We start from the raw sequence: 23,587 nt of genomic DNA, 5'->3' as shown, positions 1-23,587 counted from the left end.
ATTCAGGCTGTTTGTTAGGGTGTGGTGACTGGCCTACCTCTATACTATTCAGGCTGTTTGTTATTATGCAGTCCTAATGTACTACTGTATGCCTTCTGTTGAGGCTGTTTGTTTTTTGGCCTAAACATTCCAAATGACTTTCCTAAGATATGGCGATCCATGTTTTGACCTAAGACATACAAACTTAGAATTCTGTTTGTTATGTTCAGTCTCCCCTATTCAGGCTGTTTGTTAACTGGCTTATCCATTTTGTTATGTAACATCCATAACACAGGCTGAACTTTTTATACTATTCAGGCTGTTTGTTATTTGACTCCAACATACCAATATTTTGAGAAGTCTATTCAGGCTTTCTTCTGTAACAGATGGAGAGGGTTTGGGTGACTGGCCTACCTGATACTATTCAGGCTGTTTGTTAGGGGTGGTGACGGAGGCTGTTTGTTAGGGGGTGATGGACTGGCCTAGAGGGGGGATGACGGCGGCTGTTTGTTAGAGGTGTTTGGGGTGTGGTGACTGGCCTAGAGGGGGTGACTGGCCTACGGCTGTTTGTTAGACGGAGTGGACTGGCCTGACGGAGATAGGGGGTCAGGATGTTTGTTAGGGGGGTGACGGAGAGAGGGGGTGACGGAGAGACTATTCAGGCTGTTTGTTAGGGGTGGTGACTGGCCTACCTCTATACTATTCAGGCTGTTTGTTAGGGGTGGTGACTGATACTATTCAGGCTGTTTGTTAGGGTGGGTGACGGAGAGGCTGTTTGTTAGGGGGGTGACGGAGATACTATTCAGGCTGTTTGTTAGGAGTGGTGGGGGTGATACTATTCAGGAGTTTGTTAGGGGGGTGACTGGAGTTTGAGGGGTTAGGGTGTGACTGGCCTAGAGACTATTCAGGTTTGTTAGGGTGGTGACGGAGAGACTATACAGGGGGGTGACTGGAGATACTATTCAGGGGGGGTGTGGTGACGGGCTGAGTTAGGTGGGGAGGGGCCTGATACTATTCAGGAGATAGGGGGGGTGACTGGCCTACCTGAGGCTGGGGGTGACTGAGGCTGTTAGTTAGGGGGGTGACTGACGGAGAGAGGGGTTAGGGAGTGGTGACGGAGATACTATACAGGCTGTTTGTTAGGGGGGTGACTGGATACTATTCAGGCTGTTAGTTAGGAGGGTGACGGCGATACTATTCAGGGTGACGGAGAGAGGGGGCCTCCCTGTATGACGGAGAGAGATGGGGGGTGACGGAGAGGGGGGTGACTGGCCTCCCTGTATACGGAGATTGTTAGGGGGTGACTGTTCTACGGCGTTTGTTAGGTGGGGTGACGGAGATAGGGGGGATGTGACGGAGAGCAGGGGGTGACGGAGAGAGGGGGGGGTGACGGAGGAGGGGGGGTGACGGAGAGAGGGGGACTGTGACGGAGAGAGGGGGGTGACGGAGAGACTATTCAGGGTTTGACGGAGATAGGGGGGTGACTGGCCTACCTGACGGCGTTTGAGGTGGGGGTGACTGAGAGAGGGGGCTGTGACGGATAGGCTGGGGGTGGTGACGGAGATAGGGGCTGTGACGGGAGTGTGGTGACGGAGGGGGGGTGACGGAGAGTTAGGGGGTGACGGGGAAAGGGGAGGGTGACTGGTGATACTATTCAGAGGGGGGTGGTGACGGAGAGAGGGGGGGGTGACGGAGAGCAGGGTGGGTGACGGAGACTATTCAGGAGGGGGGGTGACGGAGGGGAAACACAGAGAGGTTGTGTCTAAGGGCAGTAGACAGGACATAGTCTGCATATTTCTCTAATCTCCAAATAAGCAGACGTCTAGTCTTCAAGAATGTTTACATGTATTTCTAATCTAATGTTTTGCCCTAATTCAATTTGAGGACTGCTTCTTGCCTTTTTGTGCGCATAGTGAAAGCACAGTAGAAGAGAATAGAGCCCACTGCAAGACAATGGGTGGGGGAGACTAGAGAATTGGCTGTGGAATGTGCAATAGAATAGAGTGTAGAATGTGAAATTGCATAAAATAGAATGTAGAATGTGAAAAATGATATGTTGAATTTGACTGGCCTATATACTATTCAGGCTGTTTGTTAAATGTGGTGACTGGCCTACCTGTATACTATTCAGGCTGTTTGTTAGGGTGTGGTGACTGGCCTCCCTGTATACTATTCAGGCTGTTTGTTAGGGTGTGGTGACTGGCCTACCTCTATACTATTCAGGCTGTTTGTTAGGGTGTGGTGACTGGCCTCCTGTATATTCTATTCAGGCTGTTTGTTAGGGTGTGGTGACTGGCCTACCTCTATACTATTCAGGCTGTTTGTTAGGGTGTGGTGACTGGCCTCCTGTATACTATTCAGGCTGTTTGTTAGGGTGTGGTGACTGGCCTACCTGTATACTATTCAGGCTGTTTGTTATTCCTAGGGCTGTTTGTTAGGGTGTGGTGACTGGCCTACCTCTATACTATTCAGGCTGTTTGTTAGGGTGTGGTGACTGGCCTACCTGTATACTATTCAGGCTGTTTGTTAGGGTGTGGTGACTGGCCTACCTCTATGTATACTATTCAGGCTGTTTGTTAGGAAGTGGTGACTGGCCTCCCTGTATACTATTCAGGCTGTTTGTTAGGGTGTGGTGACTGGCCTACCTGTATACTATTCAGGCTGTTTGTTAGGGTGTGGTGACTGGCCTACCTGTATACTATTCAGGCTGTTTGTTAGGGTGTGGTGACTGGCCTACCTGTATACTATTCAGGCTGTTTGTTAGGGTGTGGTGACTGGCCTACCTCTATACTATTCAGGCTGTTTGTTAGGGTGTGGTGACTGGCCTCACTGTATACTATTCAGGCTGTTTGTTAGGGTGTGGTGACTGGTCTACCTCTATACTATTCAGGCTGTTTGTTAGGGTGTGGTGACTGGCCTACCTGTATACTATTCAGGCTGTTTGTTAGGGTGTGGTGACTGGCCTCACTGTATACTATTCAGGCTGTTTGTTAGGTGTGGTGAGGCTGTTTGTTAGGTGTGGTGACTGGCCTACCTCTATACTATTCAGGCTGTTTGTTAGGGTGTGGTGACTGGCCTCACTGTATACTATTCAGGCTGTTTGTTAGGGTGTGGTGACTGGCCTTCCTGTGTACTATTCAGGCTGTTTGTTAGGGTGTGGTGACTGGCCTACCTCTATACTATTCAGGCTGTTTGTTAGGGTGTGCAAAATATCCTCCGTGTTTAACGTAACACACCATAAAATGCATGCAGAGCAGAATTAGTCCGAATTCACAAATCTTCCATAACAAAGCCATCACCTATAGAGAAATAAACCTGGAGACGGGTCCACTAAGCAAGCTGGTCCTGGGACTCTGTTCACAAACACAAACAGAGCCCTAGGAAAGCAACACAATTAGACCCAACCAAATTATGAGAAAACAAAAAGATAATTACTTGACACATTGGAAAAAATTTACAAAAAACAGAGCAAACCAGAAGGCTATTTGGCCTTAAACAGAGAGTACACAGTGGTCGAATACCTGACCACTGTGACTGACCCAAGCTAAAGGAAATCTTTGACTATGTAGAGACTCAGTGAGCATAGCCTTGCTATTGAGAAAGGCCGCCGATGGCAGACCTGGCTCTCAAGAGAAGACTATGTGCTCACTGCCCACAAAATGAGGTGGAAACTAAGCTGCACTTCCTAACCTTCTGCCAAATGTACGACCATTTTAGAGACACATATTTCCTTCAGATTACACAGATCCACAAAGAATTTGAAAACAAATCAAATTTTCATAAACTCCCATATCTACTGGCTGAAATACCACAGTGTGCAATCACATCATCAACATTTGTGAGCTGTTGCCACAATAAAAGGCAACCAGTGAAGAACAAACACCATTGTAAATACAACCCATGTTTATTTATTTTCCCTTCTCTACTTTAACTATTTGCACATCATTGCAACACTGTATACAGTTGACGTCGGAAGTTTACATACACCTTAGCCAAATACATTTCAACTCAGTTTTTCACCATTCCTGACATTTAATCCTAGTAAAAATCCCTGTTTTAGGTCAGTTATGATCACCACTTTATTTTAACAATGTGAATTGTCAGAATAATAGTAGAGAGAATTATTTCAGCTTTTATTTATTTCGTCACATTCCCAGTGGGTCAGACATTTACATACACTCAATTAGTATTTGGTAGCATTGCCTTCTAATTGTTTAACTTGTGTCAAACGTTTCAGGTAGCCTTCCAAAGCTTCCCCCAATAATTTGGGTGAATTTTGGCCCATTCCTCCTGACAGAGCTGGTGTAACTGAGTCAGATTTGTAGGCCTCCTTGCTCGCACAAGCTTTTTCAGTTTTGCCCACACATTTTCTATGGGATTGAGGTCAGAGATTTGACTTTGTTGTCCTTAAGCCATTTTGTCACAACTTTTGAAGTACGCTTGGGGTCATTGTCCATTTGGAAGACCCATTTGCGACCAAGCTTTAACTTCCTGACTGATGTCTTGAGATGTTGCTTCAATATATCCACATAATTTCCCCTCATGATGCCATCTAGTTTGTGAAGTGCACCAGTTTCTCCTGTAGCAAAGCACCCCCACAACATGATGCTGCCACCCCCGTGCTTCAAGGTGGGATGGTGTTTTTCAGCTTGTAAGCCTCCCCTGTTTCCTCCAAACATAATGGTGGTCATTATGGGAAACAGTTCTATTTTTGTTTCATCAGACCAGAGGACATTTCTCCAAAAAGTATGATCTTTGTCCCCATGTGCAGTTGCAAACCGTAGTCTGGCTTTTTTAGGGCGGTTTTGGAGCAGTGGCTTCTTCCTCGCTGAGCGGCCTTTCAGGTTATGTCGATATAGGACTCGTTTTGCTGTGGATATAGATACTTTTGTACCTGTTTCCTCCAGCATCTTCACAAGGTCCTTTGCTGTTGTTCTGGGATTCTGTTCTGGGATTGATTTCCACTTTTCACACCAAAGTACGTTAAACTCTCCTTCCTGAGCAGTATGGAGGCTGCGTAGTCCCATGGTGCTTATACTTGCGTACTATTGTTTGTACAGATGAACGTGGTACCTTCAGGCGTTTGGAAATTGCCCCCAGGGATGAACCAGACTTGTGGAGGTCTACAATTTTTTTTCTGAGGTCTTGGCTGATTTCTTTTGATTTTCCATGATGTCAAGCAGAGAGGCACTGAGTTTGAAGGTAGGCCTTTAAATACATCCACAGGTACACCTACAATTGACTCATATGATGTCAATTAGCCTATCAGAGGCTTCTAAAGTCATGACATTTTCTGGAATTTTCCAAGCTGTTTAAAGGCCCAGTCAACTTAGTGTATGGTAACTTCTGACCCACTGGAATTGTGATACAGTTAATTATAAGTGAAATAATCTGTCTGTAAACAATTGTTGTAAAAATTACTTGTGTCATGCACAAAGTAGATGTCCTAACCGACTTGCCAAAACTATAGTTCGTTAACAAGAAATTTGTGGAGTGGTTGAAAAACTAGTTTTAATGACTCCAACCTAAGTGTATGTAAACTTCCGACTTCAACTGTATATACATTGACATTTGAAATGTCTTTTTTTATTTTGCAACTTTTATGAGTGTAATGTTTGCTGTACATTTTTTATTGTTTAATTCACTTTTGTTTGTTATCTATTTCACTTGCTTTGTCAAAATAAACATGTTTCCCATGTCAATAAAGCCCCTAAAATTGAAAATTGAAGTTGACTTGAGAGAGCAAGAGACTTCGAAGGTCATGGGAAAATGAGTCCGTTACATGCCAATCTTAGCCCTTTGGAGGCCCCACATCTCATAGAAGAAAGATAGACTGGTCCCAGATCTGTTTGCACTGTCTTGCTGACTCCGATGGTCATTGTGATGTGGCTCAGGCACAAACAGATCTGTGATCAGGCTAAAAGAAAAGGGCTTCTATATTGTGTCTCTTTGTACTTCAGTGTCTATCATGATCATGTGCTCAACACATAGAAAGCCTGTTGTGGACTTAAGTGTGATTTTCAATTACAGGAAAACAAAAATCAAGTTAAATTGGAAAGCATACAATTGTAAGGACTGTGTCTTGGTGCGTGTTGGCTTACAGTCTGTCTGTCTTGTGTCCACAGCATGTGGAGAGGCTTGAATGTGAACTGTGCAGACAGTTCAGGGTACACACCCCTCCACCACGCATCACTGAACGGACACAGGTAAGAGTGTGTGTGTATGTGGAGAGGTGGCTGGTGGGGGTGAGGAAGTGTTTGTCCGTGTGCTTGCATGCTTGTGAGTGTAATGCAATGTGATTGCCTTTTCCAGACACACACACACTAGGGCTGTGCGATATATCAAATGAATTAGATTAATTTAAATGTATGTTTTTCAGCGATATTCCAAATGCCTGTATCACAAGAATCAAGTCATTTGTTTTTATCTGCTCGTTGTCATGTAGTCTTCTTGGTCTCGTCTCCTTCTCTTCTGTTGTGACTGTTAACCTTCCCATTCACACATCCACACCAACACTTGAAAGCCAGATCAGTTGAATTGCAAAAAAGCATGTTCAACTATTTTATTAAAATAATTACATTATTAGTGTCTCTTACAATTGTGGAAGGTTTATATTTAGTCTGGTCAAGTCCTGAATTCATTAGATCATTGCTGACTGTTTGAAATGTGGTGTATAGACCTTTAATTGTACAACAAAGCTGATTTAGAGAAAACAGAAACAATATATACTGTGAATCTCCCATAAGTTTGAAAAAGCTCTTACATACAAACACATACACACACCAGCCCCTTTCTCCATTCTCACACACACACAACCCCCTTTTTCCCACTGTTGGATTAAGATGAGTCTGACGGCTCGCCCTGCTCAGCCAAACTGTCGGATTAACGCTGGGCTTCGGAGGCAATAATGTGGATTTCCTTCTTTAGAACAGCTGCAATAAGAGGAGGGGGAGAGGGAGGGCGAAGGGGGGAGGGAGGGCGAAGGGGAGAGAAGGAGAGAGAGCGAAGCAGGGAGAGAAGGAGAGAGAGCGAAGCAGTTAGAGAAGGAGAGAGAGCGAAGCAGGGAGAGAAGGAGAGAGAACGAAGCAGGGAGAGAAGGAGAGAGAGCGAAGCAGGGAGAGAAGGAGAGAGAGCGACGCAGTTAGAGAAGGAGAGAGAGCGAAGCAGGGAGAGAAGGAGAGAGAGTGAAGCAGGGAGAGAAGGAGAGAGAGTGAAGCAGGGAGAGAAGGAGAGAGAACGAAGCAGGGAGAGAAGGAGAGAGCGAAGCAGGGAGAGAAGGAGAGAGAGCAAAGCAGGGAGAGAAGGAGAGAGAATGAAGCAGGGAGAGATGGAGAGAGAGCGAAGCAGGGAGAGAAGGAGAGATTGATAAAGGGAGAGATGGAGAGCGAGCGAAGCAGGGAGAGAAGGAGAGAGAGATAAAGGGAGAGAAGGAGAGAGAGATAAAGGGAGAGAGAGCAAAGGAGAGAGAGTGAAAAGTACAGGCTCCAAGTGAAAAACAAGGTCACCAACACACACTTAGAGAAGTGATTTAGAACTTTAGATGAGGGGGGAACAAGGAGGGAACTAACCATTTAACTGTACACTTTTAGACCGTTGAGTTTTGACAATGGATGCATCCTAAATTGCACCCTATTCCCTATATACTGTAGTAGTGCACTATATAGGGAATAGGGGGCCATTAGGGACACACTCAATGTGCACGTGGCGTTCTAAAAGGTGAAGCAACAAACTGAAATGTTTCAATGTGAAGAGTTCATTTCAGTCCAGCTAATGCTATTGATGATTTTAATCCACACACATATAAACATTCAATCAGCCATGGTTATGCAGCTGGCATTATGATTCGGGGCAAGTAAAGTACTTATGCTTTTCTTTCTCTTCCCCCCTTCTCACTCTGTTGATTATTTTCTTTCTTTCTCGCTCTCTTTCTGTTTCTCTTCCCTCTCTTCTTCTTTCTCTCTCTCTTACGGTTTCTTGCCTTTCTCTACCCATCTTTCCCCCTCTCTCTCTATTCCATCTCTTCCCTCTATCTCCCTCGCACTCTCTCACTCCCCTTACTTACTCCTCTCTCTCTCCCCTTCCGCCATCCTCCCCCATCCTCCTCCTCCCTCCTCCCCCTCCTCAGGGACGTGGTGTTGAAGTTGCTCCAGTTTGAAGCCTCCACCAATGTGGCTGACAGTAAGGGCTGCTTCCCCTTGCACCTGGCCGCCTGGCGTGGGGACGTAGACATCGTCCGTATCCTCGTCCACCACGGGCCCTCACACTGCCGCGTCAACCAGCAGGTGACAACACACTGTTCTGTTCTACACTATACTGTACTACACACTGTTCTGTTCTACACTATACTGTACTACACACTGTTCTGTTCTACACTCTACTGTACTACACACTGTTCTGTTCTACACTATACTGTACTACACACTGTTCTGTTCCACACTATACTGTACTACATACTGTTCTGTTCTACACTATACTGTACACACACTGTTCTGTTCTACACTATACTGTACTACACACTGTTCTGTTCTACACTATACTGTACTACACACTGTTCTGTTCTACACTATACTGTACTACACACTGTTCTGTTCTACACTATACTGTACTACACACTGTTCTGTTCTACACTATACTGTACTGCACACTGTTCTGTTCTGTTCTACACTATACTGTACTACACACTGTTCTGTTCTACACTGTTCTGTACTACACACTGTTCTGTTCTACACAATAGTTCTGTACTACACACTATTCTGTACTATACACTATTCTGTACTACACACTATTCTGTACTACACACTATTCTGCCCTACACACTATTCTGTAGTACACTATTCTGTTCTACACACTATTCTGTAGTACACTTCTGTTCTATACACAATTCTGTACTACACACTATTCTGTACTACACACTATTCTGTACTACACTTCTGTTCTATACACAATTCTGTACTACACACTATTCTGTACTACACACTATTCTGTACTACACACTATTCTGTACTACACACTATTCCATACTACACACTAGAGGTCGACAGATTATGATTTTTCAACAGCGATACCGATATCGATTTTATTGGAGGACCAAAAAAAAAGCCAATACCGATTAATCGGACGATTTAAAAATAAAATAAAAATGTATTTGTAATAATGACAATTACAACAATACTGAATGAACACTTATTTTAACTTAATATAATACATCAATTAAATAAATTTGGCCTCAAATAAATAATGAAACATGTTCAATTTGGTTTAAATAATGCAAAAACAAAGTGTTGGAGAAGAAAGTAAAAGTGCAATATGTGCCATGTAGGAAAGTTAACGTTTAAATTCCTTGCTCAGAACACGAGAACATATGAAAGCTGGTGGTTCCTTTTATCACGAGTCTTCAATATTCTTTATATTCCCAGGTAAGAAGTTTTAGGTTGTAGTTATTCTAGGAATTATAGGACTATTTCCCTCTATACCATTTGTATTTCATTAACCTTTGACTATTGGATGTTCTTATAGGCACTTCAGTATTGCCAGTGTAACAGTATAGCTTCCGTCCCTCTCCTCGCTCCTACCTGTGCTCGAACCAGGAACACATCGACAGCAGCTACCCTCGAAGCAGCGTTACCCATCTCTCCACAAAAGTCGTGGACCTTGCAGAGCAAGGGGAATAACTACTCCAAATCTCAGAGCGAGTGACGTTTGAAACGTAATTAGCGTGCACCCCGCTAACTAGCTAGCCATTTCACATCGGTTACACCAGCCTAATCTCGGGAGTTGATAAGCTTGAAGTCATAAACAGCTGCTGGCAAACGCACGAAAGTGCTGTTTGAATGAATGCTTACGAGCCTGCTGGTGCCTACCATCGCTCAGTCAGACTGCTCTATCAAATCATAGACTTAGTTATAACATAATAACACACAGAAATACGAGCCTTAGGTCATTAATGTGGCCAAATCCGGAAACTATCATCTCGAAAACAAGACGTTTCCTTTTTCAGTGAAATACGGAACGGGTGGCATTAGTCTTAATATTCCTGTTACATTGCACAACCTTCAATGTTATGTCATAATTACGTAAAATTCTGGCAAATTAGGCTTCCCAAACAGTTGCATATACCCTGACTCTGCGTGCAATGAACGCAAGAGAAGTGACACAATTTCACCTGGTTAATATTGCCTTGCTAACCTGGATTTCTTTTAGCTAAATATGCATGTTTAAAAATATATACTTCTGTGTATTGATTTTAAGAAAGGCATTGATGTTTATGGTTAGGTACACGTTGGAGCAACGATATGCACCTCATCGATTATATGCAACGCAGGACACGTTAGATGAACTAGTAATGTGTTCTTAACTGACTTGCCTAGTTAAATAAAGATTAAATAAAGGTGTAAAAAAAATATTAATAATTTAAATCGGCCAAATCGGTGTCCAAAAATACAGATTTCCGATTGTCATGAAAACTTGAAATCGGCCCTAAATAATCGGCCATTCCGATTAATCAGTTGACCTCTACTACACACTGTTGTTTAATGCACTATTCTGTACTACCTACTATTCTGTACTACAAACTATTCTGTACTACACACTGTTCTGTACTACACACTATTCTGTACTACACACTGTTCTGTACTACACACTGTTCTGTACTACACACTATTCTGTACTACACACTATTCTGTACTACACACTGTTCTGTACTACACACTATTCTGTACTACCTACTATTCTGTACTACAAACTATTCTGTACTACACACTGTTCTGTACTACACACTGTTCTGTACTACACACTGTTCTGTACTACACACTGTTCTGTACTACACACTGTTCTGTACTACACACTGTTCTGTACTACACACTATTCTGTACTACACACTTTTCTGTACTACACCCTATTCCGTTATACATTATACTGTACTACACACTGTCCTGTTCTACACTATACTGTATTACAAACTATTCTGTACTACACACTATTCTGTACTACACACTGCTCTGTTCTACACACATTTATGTTCTACTCTATTCTGTACATCACAAGGTTCTGTTCGACACTTCTATATTACAAATTCTGTTCTACACACTGTTCTGTTCGACACAATACTTTATTACAAACTATTCTGTACTACACACTACTCTGTTCTACACTTCTGTACTACAGACTATTCTGTTCTACACTAAACTGTACTTCACACTATTTTCTACACTATACTGTACCCTGTCATCCAAAAACAAGCTTGCCTTCACAGCAGCTAGGCAGCATATTAATGATGTCACGACTTATGGGTGTTTTGTTTTTGTGAAGGAGAAAACAAGATGCTAGGCAATCTAGACGCTCACAGAGTGATGCATGCCGATGAGCCAGGACAAGAAGTTGATCGTAGAGTGAAGCTGAAAATAGGGTTATGTCTTGGAGCAGACATATTGTGTGTGTGTGTGTGTGTGTGTGTGTGTGTGTGTGTGTGTGTGTGTGTGTGTGTGTGTATATTTGTCTTTGGCTACAGTTGGAGTCGGAAGTTTACATACACTTAGGTTGGAGTCATTAAAACTAATGTTTCAACCACTCCACAAATTTCTTGTTAACAAACTATAGTTTTGGCAAGTTGGTTAGGAATCTACTTTGTGTATGACACAAGTAATCTTCCAAAAATTGTTTACAGAGATTATTTCACTTATAATTCAATATATCACAATTCCAGTGGGTCAGAAGTTTATATACACTAAGTTGACTATGCCTTTAAACAGCTTGGAAAATTACAGAAAATGTCATGACTTTAGAAGCTTCTGATAGGCCAGTTGACATAATTAGAGTCAATTGGAGGTGTACCTGTGGATGCTTGACACCTGTGGATGAAGACCTCAGAAATTGTAGACCTCCAAGTCTGGTCCATCCATTGGAGCAATTTCCAAACACCTGAAGGTACCACGTTCATCTGTACAAACAATAGTACGCAAGTATAAACACCATGGGACCACGCAGCCGTCATACCGCTCAGGAAGGAGACGCGTTCTGTCTCCTAGAGAGGAACGTACTTTGGTGCGAAAAGTGCAAATCAATCCCAGAACAACAGCAAAGGACCCTGTGAAGATGCTGGAGGAAACAGGTACAAAAGTATCTATATCCACAGTAAAACGAGTCCTATATCGACAACCTGAAAGGCCGCTCAGCAAGGAAGAAGCCACTGCTCCAAAACTGCCATAAAAAAGCCAGACTACGGTTTGCAACTGCACATGGGGACAAAGATCATCGTTTTTGGAGAAATGTCCTCTGGTCTGATGGTCAAAAATAGAGCTGTTTGGCTCTACCTGCTTAAGGACCATCATATAAGGACCATCGTATGTTTGGAGGAAAACGGGGGAGGCTTGCAAGCTGAAAAACACCATCCCAACCGTGAAGCCCGGGGGTGGCAGCATCCTGTTGTGGGGGTACTTTGCTCCACGAGGGACTGGTGCAAACTAGATGGCTACATGATGATAGAAAATTATGTGGATATATTGAAGCAACATCTCAAGACATCAGTTAGGAAGTCAAATGGGTCTTCCAAATGGACAATGACCCCAAACATACTTCCAAAGTTGTATCAAAATGGCAACGAAGTCAAGGTATTAGAGTGGCCATCACAAAGCCCTGACCTCAGTCCTATAGAACATTTGTGGGCAGAACTGAAATAGCGTGTGCGAGCAAGGAGGCCTACAAACCTGACTCAGTTACACCAGCTCTGTCAGGAGGAATGGGACAAAACGTTTGAAACGTTTGACCCAAGTTAAACAATTTAAAGGCAATGCTACCAAATGCGAATTGAGTGTATGTAAACTTCTGACCCACTAGGAATGTGATGAAAGAAATAAAAGCTGAAAGAAATAATTCTCTCTTCTATTATTCTGACATTTCACATTGTTAAAATATAGTGATCCTAACTGACCTAAGACAGGGAATTTTTACTATGATTGAATGTCAGGAATTGTGAAAAACTGAGTTTTAAATGTATTTGGCTAAGGTGTATGTAAACTTCTGACTTCAACTGTATGTAAGTCACAGATTATTTACACAATATTGTTTGTGTGTGTGTGTGTGTGTGTGTGTGTGTGTGTGTGTGTGTGTGTGTGTGTGTGTGTGTGTGTGTGTGTGTGTGTGTGTGTGTGTGTGTGTGTGTGTGTGTGTGTGTGTGTGTGTGTGTGTGTGTGGCTATGATTTATCTTGGCAATACACTGCCTGCACCAGAAACAGCACCCTGTATAAATTACACTAGTCAACAAGATGTAGTATCCACTAAACACCCTGTATATATTAGATACACTAGTCACTAAGATATATTATCCACAAAATAACACCCTGTATATATTACACTAGTCATCAAGATATAGTATCCACTAAACAACACACTCATCATCAAGACTTACAGTGCTGTGCCAGTCTCTACACATTACCCCACCTGAATTATGTTACAGTGGCCACACACACCATTACTCGTGTCGAGGGAGGGGGGGGGGGGTGTATTGTCATGCTGATGTATTGTCATGCTGGTATATTGTCATGCTGGTGTTTACTACAGTTGTATTGGAGGATGCAATAACTGAGGAGGAGGAGAGGTAGAGGAGGAGTGAAGTAGAGGTATAGAGGAGGAATGGAGAGGAGCGCGGTGTAGAGGAGTGCGGTGTAGAGGAGGGCGGCGGAGAGGTAGAGGAAGGTGAGAGGAAGGTATAGAGGAGAGAGGTAGAGGAAGGTATAGAGGAGGGAGGTAGAGGAAGGTATAGAGGAGGGAGGTAGAGGGAAGTATAGAGGAGGGAGGTAGAGAGAGAAAGAAGAAACATTCTTGACAGAATGAGAAAGGTAGAGGACAGAAAGGGAGACAGAAGGATGGAGGTAGAAAGAAAGAGATGGTTAACAGGCTAGAAGCTGTGTCAGTTCTATTAGTGGGAGGTTATTGGAGAGTATGGGAGGTTATGGGATGGTTGTAAAGCAGGCAAAGCCCACTGTTTACTACTGGGTACACTGAACACACACACACATACCCCCACACACACGGTACACAAATTCATGCACAAACAGAGCTCTTTATGCTATGCTTATGTGGCATAAACAGGAGAGAGTTGTGTGTCAATTTATAAATGCTTGTTTCATTTGAGTTATTGTTTGTAATGTATAACTATAAATTATGTTTCAATATGCAGGTGTCTGTGTATACCTGCGTGTGTGTGAGTGTGTGTGTGTTTATGAGTCAGTGAGCCGTAACCATTGAATTGGCCAATCTCTGCATGCATTGGACATGGTTCTGCCGGCAGAAAATCAATGGAACCTCTTTCATGTGAAGTGCCTCTTGTGGGAAAACAACACCCTCTTCTACCACAGGGGTTCTCAGCCTCAGTCCTGGTTCCTCTTCCTGGGTGCACAGGGGTTCTCACCCTCAGTCCTGGTTCCTCTTCCTGGGTGCACAGGGGTTCTCACCCTCAGTCCTGGTTCCTCTTCCTGGGTGCACAGGGGTTCTCACCCTCAGTCCTGGTTCCTCTTCCTGGGTGCACAGGGGTTCTCACCCTCAGTCCTGGTTCCTCTTCCTGGGTGCACAGGGTTTCTCACCCTCAGTCCTGGTTCCTCTTCCTGGGTGCACAGGGTTTCTCACCCTCAGTCCTGGTTCCTCTTCCTGGGTGCACAGGGGTTCTCACCCTCAGTCCTGGTTCCTCAAGTATATCCTGTACTGCATACATGTACTATACTCACCTTGCCCTCTACCCCACGATACAAAACAACACCACACATCACAATAACCAAAACCTCACCACATCTACAACCGTATATACAAAACATCTTCCCCTGCTATACAGACAACCCCCCAACACACTATATCTCCTGGAACATCTTCCCCTGCTATACAGACAGCCCCCTAACACAACATATCTCCTGGAACATCTTCCCCTGCTATACAGACAGCCCCCCAACACACCATATCTCCTGGAACATCTTCCCCTGCTATACAGACAGCCCCCCAACACACCATATCTCCTGGAACATCTTCCCCTGCTATACAGACATCCCCCGCAACACACCATATCTCCTGGAACATCTTCCCCTGCTATACAGACAGCCCCCCAACACACCATATCTCCTGGAACATCTTCCCCTGCTATACAGACAGCCCCCCAACACACCATATCTCCTGGAACATCTTCCCCTGCTATACAGACAGCCCCCCAACACACCATATCTCCTGGAACATCTTCCCCTGCTATACAGACATCCCCCCAACACACCATATCTCCTGGAACATCTTCCCCTGCTATACAGACAGCCCCCCAACACACCATATCTCCTGGAACATCTTCCCCTGCTATACAGACAGCCCCCCAACACACCATATCTCCTGAACATCTTCCCCTGCTATACAGACATCCCCCCAACACACCATATCTCCTGAAACATCTTCCCCTGCTATACAGACAGCCCCCCAACACACCATATCTCCTGGAACATCTTCCCCTGCTATACAGACAGCCCCCCAACACACCATATCTCCTGAAACATCTTCCCCTGCTATACAGACAGCCCCCCAACACACCATATCTCCTGGAACATCTTCCCCTGCTATACAGACAGCCCCCCAACACACCATATCTCCTGGAACATCTTCCCCTGCTATACAGACATCCCCCCAACACACCATATCTCCTGGAACATCTTCCCCTGCTATACAGACAGCCCCCCAACACACCATATCTCCTGGAACATCTTCCCCTGCTATACAGACAGCCCCCCAACACACCATATCTCCTGAAACATCTTCCCCAGCTATACAGACATCCCCCCAACACACCATATCTCCTGGAACATCTTCCCCTGCTATACAGACAGCACACCCCACACACCATATCTCCTGAAACATCTTCCCCAGCTATACAGACACCCCCCCCCCCAACACACCATATCTCCTGGAACATCTTCCCCAGCTATACAGACAGCCCCCCCATATGACACACCATATCTCCTGGAACATCTTCCCCTGCTATACAGACAGCACACCCCACACACCATATCTCCTGAAACATCTTCCCCAGCTATACAGACAGGCCCCCCAACACACCATATCTCCTGGAACATCTTCCCCAGCTATACAGACAGCCCCCCAACACACCATATCTCCTGAAACATCTTCCCCTGCTATACAGACAGCCCCCCATGACACACCATATCTCCTGAAACATCTTCCCCTGCTATACAGACAGCCCCCCATGACACAACATATCTCCGAAACATCTTCCCCTGCTATACAGACAGCCCCCCACGACACAACATATCTCCCGAAACATCTTCCCCTGCTATACAGACAGCCCCCCACGACACACCATATCTCCTGGAACATCTTCCCCTGCTATACAGACATCCCCCCCCATGACAAACCATATCTCCAGAAACATCTTCCCCTGCTATACAGACAGCCCCCACGACACAACATATCTCCGAAACATCTTCCCCTGCTATACAGACAGCCCCCCACGACACACCATATCTCCCGAAACATCTTCCCCTGCTATACAGACATCCCCCCACGACACAACATATCTCCGAAACATCTTCCCCTGCTATACAGACAGCCCCCCCCCCACGACACACCATATCTCCTGGAACATCTTCCCCTGCTATACAGACACCCCCCATGACAAACCATATCTCCAGAAACATCTTCCCCTGCTATACAGACAGCCCCCCACGACACAACATATCTCCTGAAACATCTTCCCCTGCTATACAGACAGCCCCCCATGACACAACATATCTCCCGAAACATCTTCCCCTGCTATACAGACATCCCCCCACAACACAACATATCTCCTGAAACATCTTCCCCTGCTATACAGACATCCCCCCCAACAAACCATATCTCCAGAAACATCTTCCCCTGCTATACAGACAGCCCCCACGACACAACATATCTCCGAAACATCTTCCCCTGCTATACAGACAGCCCCCCACGACACACCATATCTCCTGGAACATCTTCCCCTGCTATACAGACAGCCCCCCACGACACAACATATCTCCCGAAACATCTTCCCCTGCTATACAGACATCCCCCCCACAACACAACATATCTCCTGAAACATCTTCCCCTGCTATACAGACAGCCCCCCACGACACACCATATCTCCTGGAACATCTTCCCCTGCTATACAGACATCCCCCCAACAAACCATATCTCCAGAAACATCTTCCCCTGCTATACAGACAGCCCCCCACGACACAACATATCTCCTGGAACATCTTCCCCAGCTATACAGACAGCCCCCCAACACACCATATCTCCTGAAACATCTTCCCCTGCTATACAGACAGCCCCCCACGACACAACATATCTCCTGGAACATCTTCCCCAGCTATACAGACAGCCCCCACGACACAACATATCTCCTGAAATATCTTCCCCTGCTATACAGACAGCCCCCCACGACACACCATATCTCCTGGAACATCTTCCCCAGCTATACAGACAGCCCCCCCCGACACACCATATCTCCTGGAACATCTCCACACTTTATAATTTTATACAACTCAAATTCCACCCTAAGGTGCGCAGAGACCATCCCATTAAATATTAGTAAAGGGTCTGTTATCCCCCCTCCTTTGACCCTGTTCCTCCTTGTTAGCCAACTTTGCTTGAGCAAACAGAAAATTCAACAACACACATTTGGCCTTCTCCTTATTTGAATACCTGTACCCATTATAAACATCCCAACAGTAAAACACACCTCCAACCTCTCACACAGACATTCCAACAGAGACATTAATGGCATTAACCTGGCACACAGAAAACACATGAATCACAGTTTCTCTCATAACACAGAAAGGACACTGACCGACTCCCGGTTCAACCCGGGCCAACCAGCTGTTAGTGGCCAGGGCTCCACGTAGAACCTTCCTGACCTCTTTAGTACTGGGGGTTTGTAGAGCCCCCTCCATCTAAAACCCACAATACTCTCCTCCCCACATACCCCCTGCCACTGATGTGCCTTCACTCCTGTTAGGCTTCTAATGCTCTTTATCTTAATGCAGAGGTTGTAGAGGGCGTTACCTCCCACCCCTTCAAACTCCCCCAGGCTCGGAGTGTTAAAATCTAACAAGTCCTCCAGACCCTCTTGCCAGTCTCAAGTCTCTGCCGTCACCTGCAGTAGCAGAAACATTGGTGGCCCCTCCCCCTTTTGCCGCTCAAACACCCCCCTTACCGGCTAAGACAGTGCCTCCTGGACCTCTTCCAGGAATCTCTCCAGCAGCCTAAGAGACGTTATTCCTGTTTGCTGTGCCAGGACTTCTGGGGTTTTTCACCCCTTCTCTCCCAGCAGTCGCAGGTCACCCAGCCTTAGTAAACCTGCTGCCATCAGTTGCCTCTGCAGGGCGGCTGACTGAACTGATCTCAAAGGGATGTCTGTGTTGTGGAAGATAGTCTCCTCCCACACCCACAGCCCAGGCTCCACACCCCTTTCTCGTGTGGGCCTCAGCAGCTGCCAGGCCCTCAGCACGGCAGAGTAAAAGTCTGAGAGACCTGCTGTACTCAGCCTCTCCAGCTTCATGAGGAACAGCTGCCGGTCCAACCCTAATCCGCCAGCTCTCCTCAGCAGCGCGCATGCTGGTTCCCTCCAGCCGACATCAGTTTGGTACAGCAGTCTCTGCACCGCCTTTAGTCTGAAAGAAGCCACCCTGCTCTCCATTTCCACCAGGCCCTGTCCTGGTGGAAATGCGGACGGTCATGTACAAGCAGAGGGGCCTTATCCCCCCATGCCCCACATAACAGAGCTTTGCTCTTGCCCCAGTTTACATTAGCTGACAAAGCTCCCTCGTGCACTTTCAGACTAGTCTCTAGTGCCTGCATATCCTGACCATCACAGAAACGTCATCCGCGTATATAACTGCCCCGATAGAGGGCATCCTTGTCTAATGCCTGGTCTCACCCAGACTGGCCTCCTGAGCCCCCCTCCCAACTTGACCATACATGACGCCCCAGCATACAACATCTTCAGACCAGTCAAAAGTTCACATTAGAATCTCTCGACAAGTCCAACATGTCCCTGATTAAGAACAAGTTGTCCGTGAACGAGCCTCCCGGTACACAATATGTTTGGTCCCTGTGTCCTATAGAGTCCAGATGGGACTTCAGTCTGTTAGAGTGGACCTTGGCAAATATTTTGTAGTCCGCACAGAGCAATGCCTCAGGCCTCCTGTTCTTAAGTTCATGCAAGCCCCCTTTTTTAGGCAGGAGAGTCAGAGCCGCCCGACGACAGCTCATCGGCAACTCTCCTACCCCGCCGCATTCACGCAACACGCAAAAGAAGTCCAGTCCAATTATTCACCAGAATTTTTTTATAAAACTCCACTGGGAGTTCATCGACGGGGACATCTGGGTTAATGCCTCTGCCAGTTCATGGGACAACAGAGGAATGTCCATTTCATCCCTCTGTGCCAGAGAGAACTTAGGGAGTTCTACAAACAAGACCACCATCTCTACCTCCATCTCACAAATTCTACGCTCGAGTTCCCCCTATACTCTCCTAGTCTCTGAGGATGAGAGCGCTGTATACTGTTGACAGAAAAGCCGAATGTGGACTTTCCCCATATTCCACCATTGACTCAGTCTAATGCTCCTCCCTTTGCTGCCTCCATCTTTCCCAAAAGTCTGTAAACCTGAGCAAAAAGTAGCATCTCGTAAAAGCTTCACATTAAACTTCCAATAGGATGCCTGCCGAGGCACTGGTGAAATAGACAGCCTAGCCATGGTTATGTGGTGGTCCGACAAACCCACCGGGAGAATGGTAGCGCCCAACAGCCTATTGCTCTGATTCCTGGACATGTAAAAACGATCAGGTCGGGCTGCACTCACTCTAGCCCCAAAAACCTCTACCCGTGTATACTGTCTTGTGTCGGGATGTTTAGTTCTCCTAACATCCACCCAGTCGAACTGATTAATGATGTCCCTTAACACTCCCACTGACCCTGAATGAGGCTCTCCCCCATTTCTGTCTTTCGTAAAATCCAGTGTACAGTTCCAGTCCCCGCCGACCACCAGCGTCTCCTCAGGCACTACCTCTGAGAGTTCCTGTCTAAGACAGCCAAATAGAACCTCTCTCTCGCTCTCCCTGTGTTAGGTGCATACACATTTATAAAGACAAAACCCATGTTACAACAAGCAGCCTACCCCTTCAGACCTCCTTTGAGTAGCACATTTTTACAGACAGACCCAGTACACAAAGGACTGCCACCCCTGCACTGAAATTTGTCACATGGCTCAACACACTTGCCCCTTTCCACCAGAGGCCCCAATCGACTTCATTCACAACATCATTATGCGTCTCCTGCAGAAACAACACCTGTACTTTTTTTTTTACATATTCACCCAAAACACTCTTCTTGCCCGCAGCTCTGGCGCCATTTATATTAAGCGAGCCTACCCAAGGAGTCTCCGTAAGAAGTGGGAGAAAAGCCAGCAAAGAAAGAGACCAATAGCAAAGCTCAGAAAGCCCTAGTGCCAGAAATAAACTATTTATCTAAACAGTGTCTGAAGGTAGACATTTACACACTGTTGTGACCCACTTCCTAAACTGTTTCCTGGGTGAGAGGACACAAGGCCCCTCATTTTTCATAGCATGTTGCACTGATCTTACAAACTTTCTCGGATCAGAAAAAAAAGCCTCAAGATTAACTTTTTTCCTCTTGGTCTCATTCAGGAACCTTGTCAGTTCCCTCCCCGTATACTTTGACCCCTCTGCTTGACTGGCTGTCAGCTCCAGACCCATTGAGGAGGAGTCTGGAAAAAAGGCGTCTTCATCCTCTTCCTCAGACTCACTTTCTTCCTCCTCATCTCCATCTCCCTCTTCATCTCCATCTCCCATCCTGAGAACCTGCCCTTCCTCTCTGGTCAGGGTCGTCCCCCCCGGACAGAACGAAGTAACATGGTTAACGACATCTGCCTGAAAACCTGCTGACCGCTAGCAAACCTACCAAAACGACTCAGCTCTTTCCTGATTTGATCCTCCATAATCAGCAGAGGCAAATTTGCAACTACCACCCTGGTCGAAGTGGTAGAAGGAGGCGAAATTGGCACCAACACACCACTTACAAATATTCCACTAGCAATGAGCCAACCCACCAATTTGCTCTTTTCATGAACACAACCACAGCTTTGTTAATTCTGGAAGCGGAATTTATCAATTCAGCTCCTACCTGTTCACCGACCGCGAGCAGAACCTCCTCCACCTTAACTCCACACCTGAATCCATGTCGTAAAGACAGCGTCTCCTCCGTGCTAGGCTGAGAAGCCATCTCGCACACCACACCTTCCAAACCCCAGGAAACGCTGTCCTCTTCCACTCTAACTTTGAAAAAACCTGTGGACACCGCTAAAACAAATAGTGCATTAACCCTCCACCATAGAAAAGAAAAATTGAAAAAAAAAATCCAAGGACAGAATCAAGAAAACAAGTTAGGACAGAGCCCTCCACACTAAACACTCAAACTCCAAAAAACTCCCAGCATGCTCTGCAAGAGAGAGAGAGAGAATTGCCCTTCATGGTTGTGAGTTCTGGGGTCTGCTCACCAACCAAGAATTCACTAAATGGGACAAAATCCAAATTGAGACTACATGCAGAATTCTGCAAAAATGTCCTCTGTGTACAACGCGAAACACCAAATAATGCATGCAGAGCAGAATTAGGCAGATACCCGCTAATTATCAAAATCCAGAAAAGAGACGTTAAAAATTCTACAACCACCTAAAAGGAAGCGATTCCCAAACCATCCATAACAAAGCCATCACCTACAGAGAGATGAACCCCTAATCAAGCTGGTCCTGGGACTATGTTCACAAACACAAACAGAGCCCCAGGACAGCAACACAATTAGACCCAAACAACAAAAATAAGCCAAGCCACATCAGTACGCTGGTGTCACGCCTTGGTCTTAGTATTTTGTGTTTTAGTTAATTAGTTAGTCAGGCCAGGGTGTGACATGGGTTTATTGTTTGTTGTATTCTTAGTGGGGTTTTTTAGTTATTGGGATTGTAGCTGATTAGGGGGGTGTGTTACATAGGTTTGGCTGCCTGAGGCGGTTCTCAATCAGAGTCAGGTGATTCTCGTTGTCTCTGATTGGGAACCGTATTTAGGTAGCCTGGGTTTCGCTTTGTATTTCGTGGGTGATTGTTCCTGTCTCTGTGTAGTGTTCACCAGATAGGCTGTAAAAGGTTTCACGTTCCGTTTTGTTGTTTTGTATTTATTAGTTATTTCATGTATAGTTCCGTTGTTTGTTTCACTAATAAACATGAGTAACCAACACGCTGCATTTCGGTCCGACTTTCTTGCGACAAACGAAGAACGTCGTTACAGCTGGACTGCTGCTGTAACTTTATAGGGGGATAAAATACTTAAGAGGGGACACCTACAGCCTTTCACCAGGTGCTAGAATTGACTTCCTATTTCGCAACAAAGCATCCTTCACTCATGCTGCCAAACATACCCTTGTAAAACTGACCATCCTACCAATCCTCGACTTCGGCAATGTCATTTACAAAATAGCCTCCAATACCCTACTCAACAAATTGGACGCAGTCTATCACAGTGCCATCCGTTTTGTTACCAAAGCCCCATACACTACCCACCATTGCGACCTGTACGCTCTCGTTGGCTGGCCCTCGCTTCATACTCATCGCCAAACCCACTGGCTCCAGGTCATCTACAAGACCCTGCTAGGTAAAGTCCCCCCTTATCTCAGCTCGCTGGTCACCATAGTATCACCCACCTGTAGCACGCGCTCCAGCAGGTATATCTCTCTGGTCACCCCCAAAACCAATTCTTTCTTTGGCCGCCTCTCCTTCCAGTTCTCTGCTGCCAATGACTGGAACAAACTACAAAAATCTCTGAAACTGGAAACACTTATCTCCCTCACTAGCTTTAAGCACCATCTGTCAGAGCAGCTGCAGCTGATTACTGCACCTGTACATAGCCCACCTATAATTTAGCCCAAACAACTACCTCTTTCCCTACTGTATTTAATTTATTTATTTTGCTCCTTTGCACCCCATTATTTTTATTTCTACTTTGCACATTCTTTCACTGCAAATCTACCATTCCAGTGTTTTACTTGCTATATTGTATTTACTTTGCCACCATGGCCTTTTTTTGCCTTTACCTCCCTTATCTCACCTCATTTGCTCACATCGTATATAGACTTGTTTCTACTGTATTATTGACTGTATGTTTGTTTTACTCCATGTGTAACTCTGTGTCGTTGTATGTGTCGAACTGCTTTGCTTTATCTTGGCCAGGTCGCAATTGTAAATGAGAACTTGTTCTCAACTTGCCTACCTGGTTAAATAAAGGTGAAATAAATAAAATAAAATAAAGGTGCAACATTGCCCTCTCTTTGAGCCATGACGTAGGTCAGAGGTCATAAGTGTGAGCTGAGGTTACTGCCTGTGGGGTGTGTGTGTGTTGAACATTGCCACAGAGTTTTTAAATAGAACCATATGCTTCCTGGCAAATAGCTTTTTGGAATACTGGGAACGTGTGAAAGTTCTCTCCCAATTAAAATCAAGGAGGCTGTGCCCATCCAAGGATATAGTGTGTGTGTGTGGAGG

General features: G+C 45.4%; 1 protein-coding gene across 1 annotated transcript in view; it reads left to right on the top strand.

The window, feature by feature from the left end:
- The window catches only part of LOC135515718 (ankyrin repeat and sterile alpha motif domain-containing protein 1B-like), a 358,368-nt gene that overhangs the window by 55,839 nt on the left and 278,942 nt on the right, over positions 1 to 23,587 (top strand). Inside the window, 2 exon segments of the mRNA XM_064939410.1 lie at positions 6,105 to 6,185; positions 8,105 to 8,261. Coding sequence (XP_064795482.1) covers positions 6,105 to 6,185; positions 8,105 to 8,261 — 238 coding nt within the window.

The sequence above is a fragment of the Oncorhynchus masou genome, chromosome 27, assembly GCF_036934945.1.
Source record: "Oncorhynchus masou masou isolate Uvic2021 chromosome 27, UVic_Omas_1.1, whole genome shotgun sequence".
In the NCBI taxonomy this organism is placed as follows: domain Eukaryota; kingdom Metazoa; phylum Chordata; class Actinopteri; order Salmoniformes; family Salmonidae; genus Oncorhynchus; species Oncorhynchus masou.
Note: the sequence above shows the minus strand (reverse complement) of the source record. Positions and strands in the feature narration are given on the sequence as shown.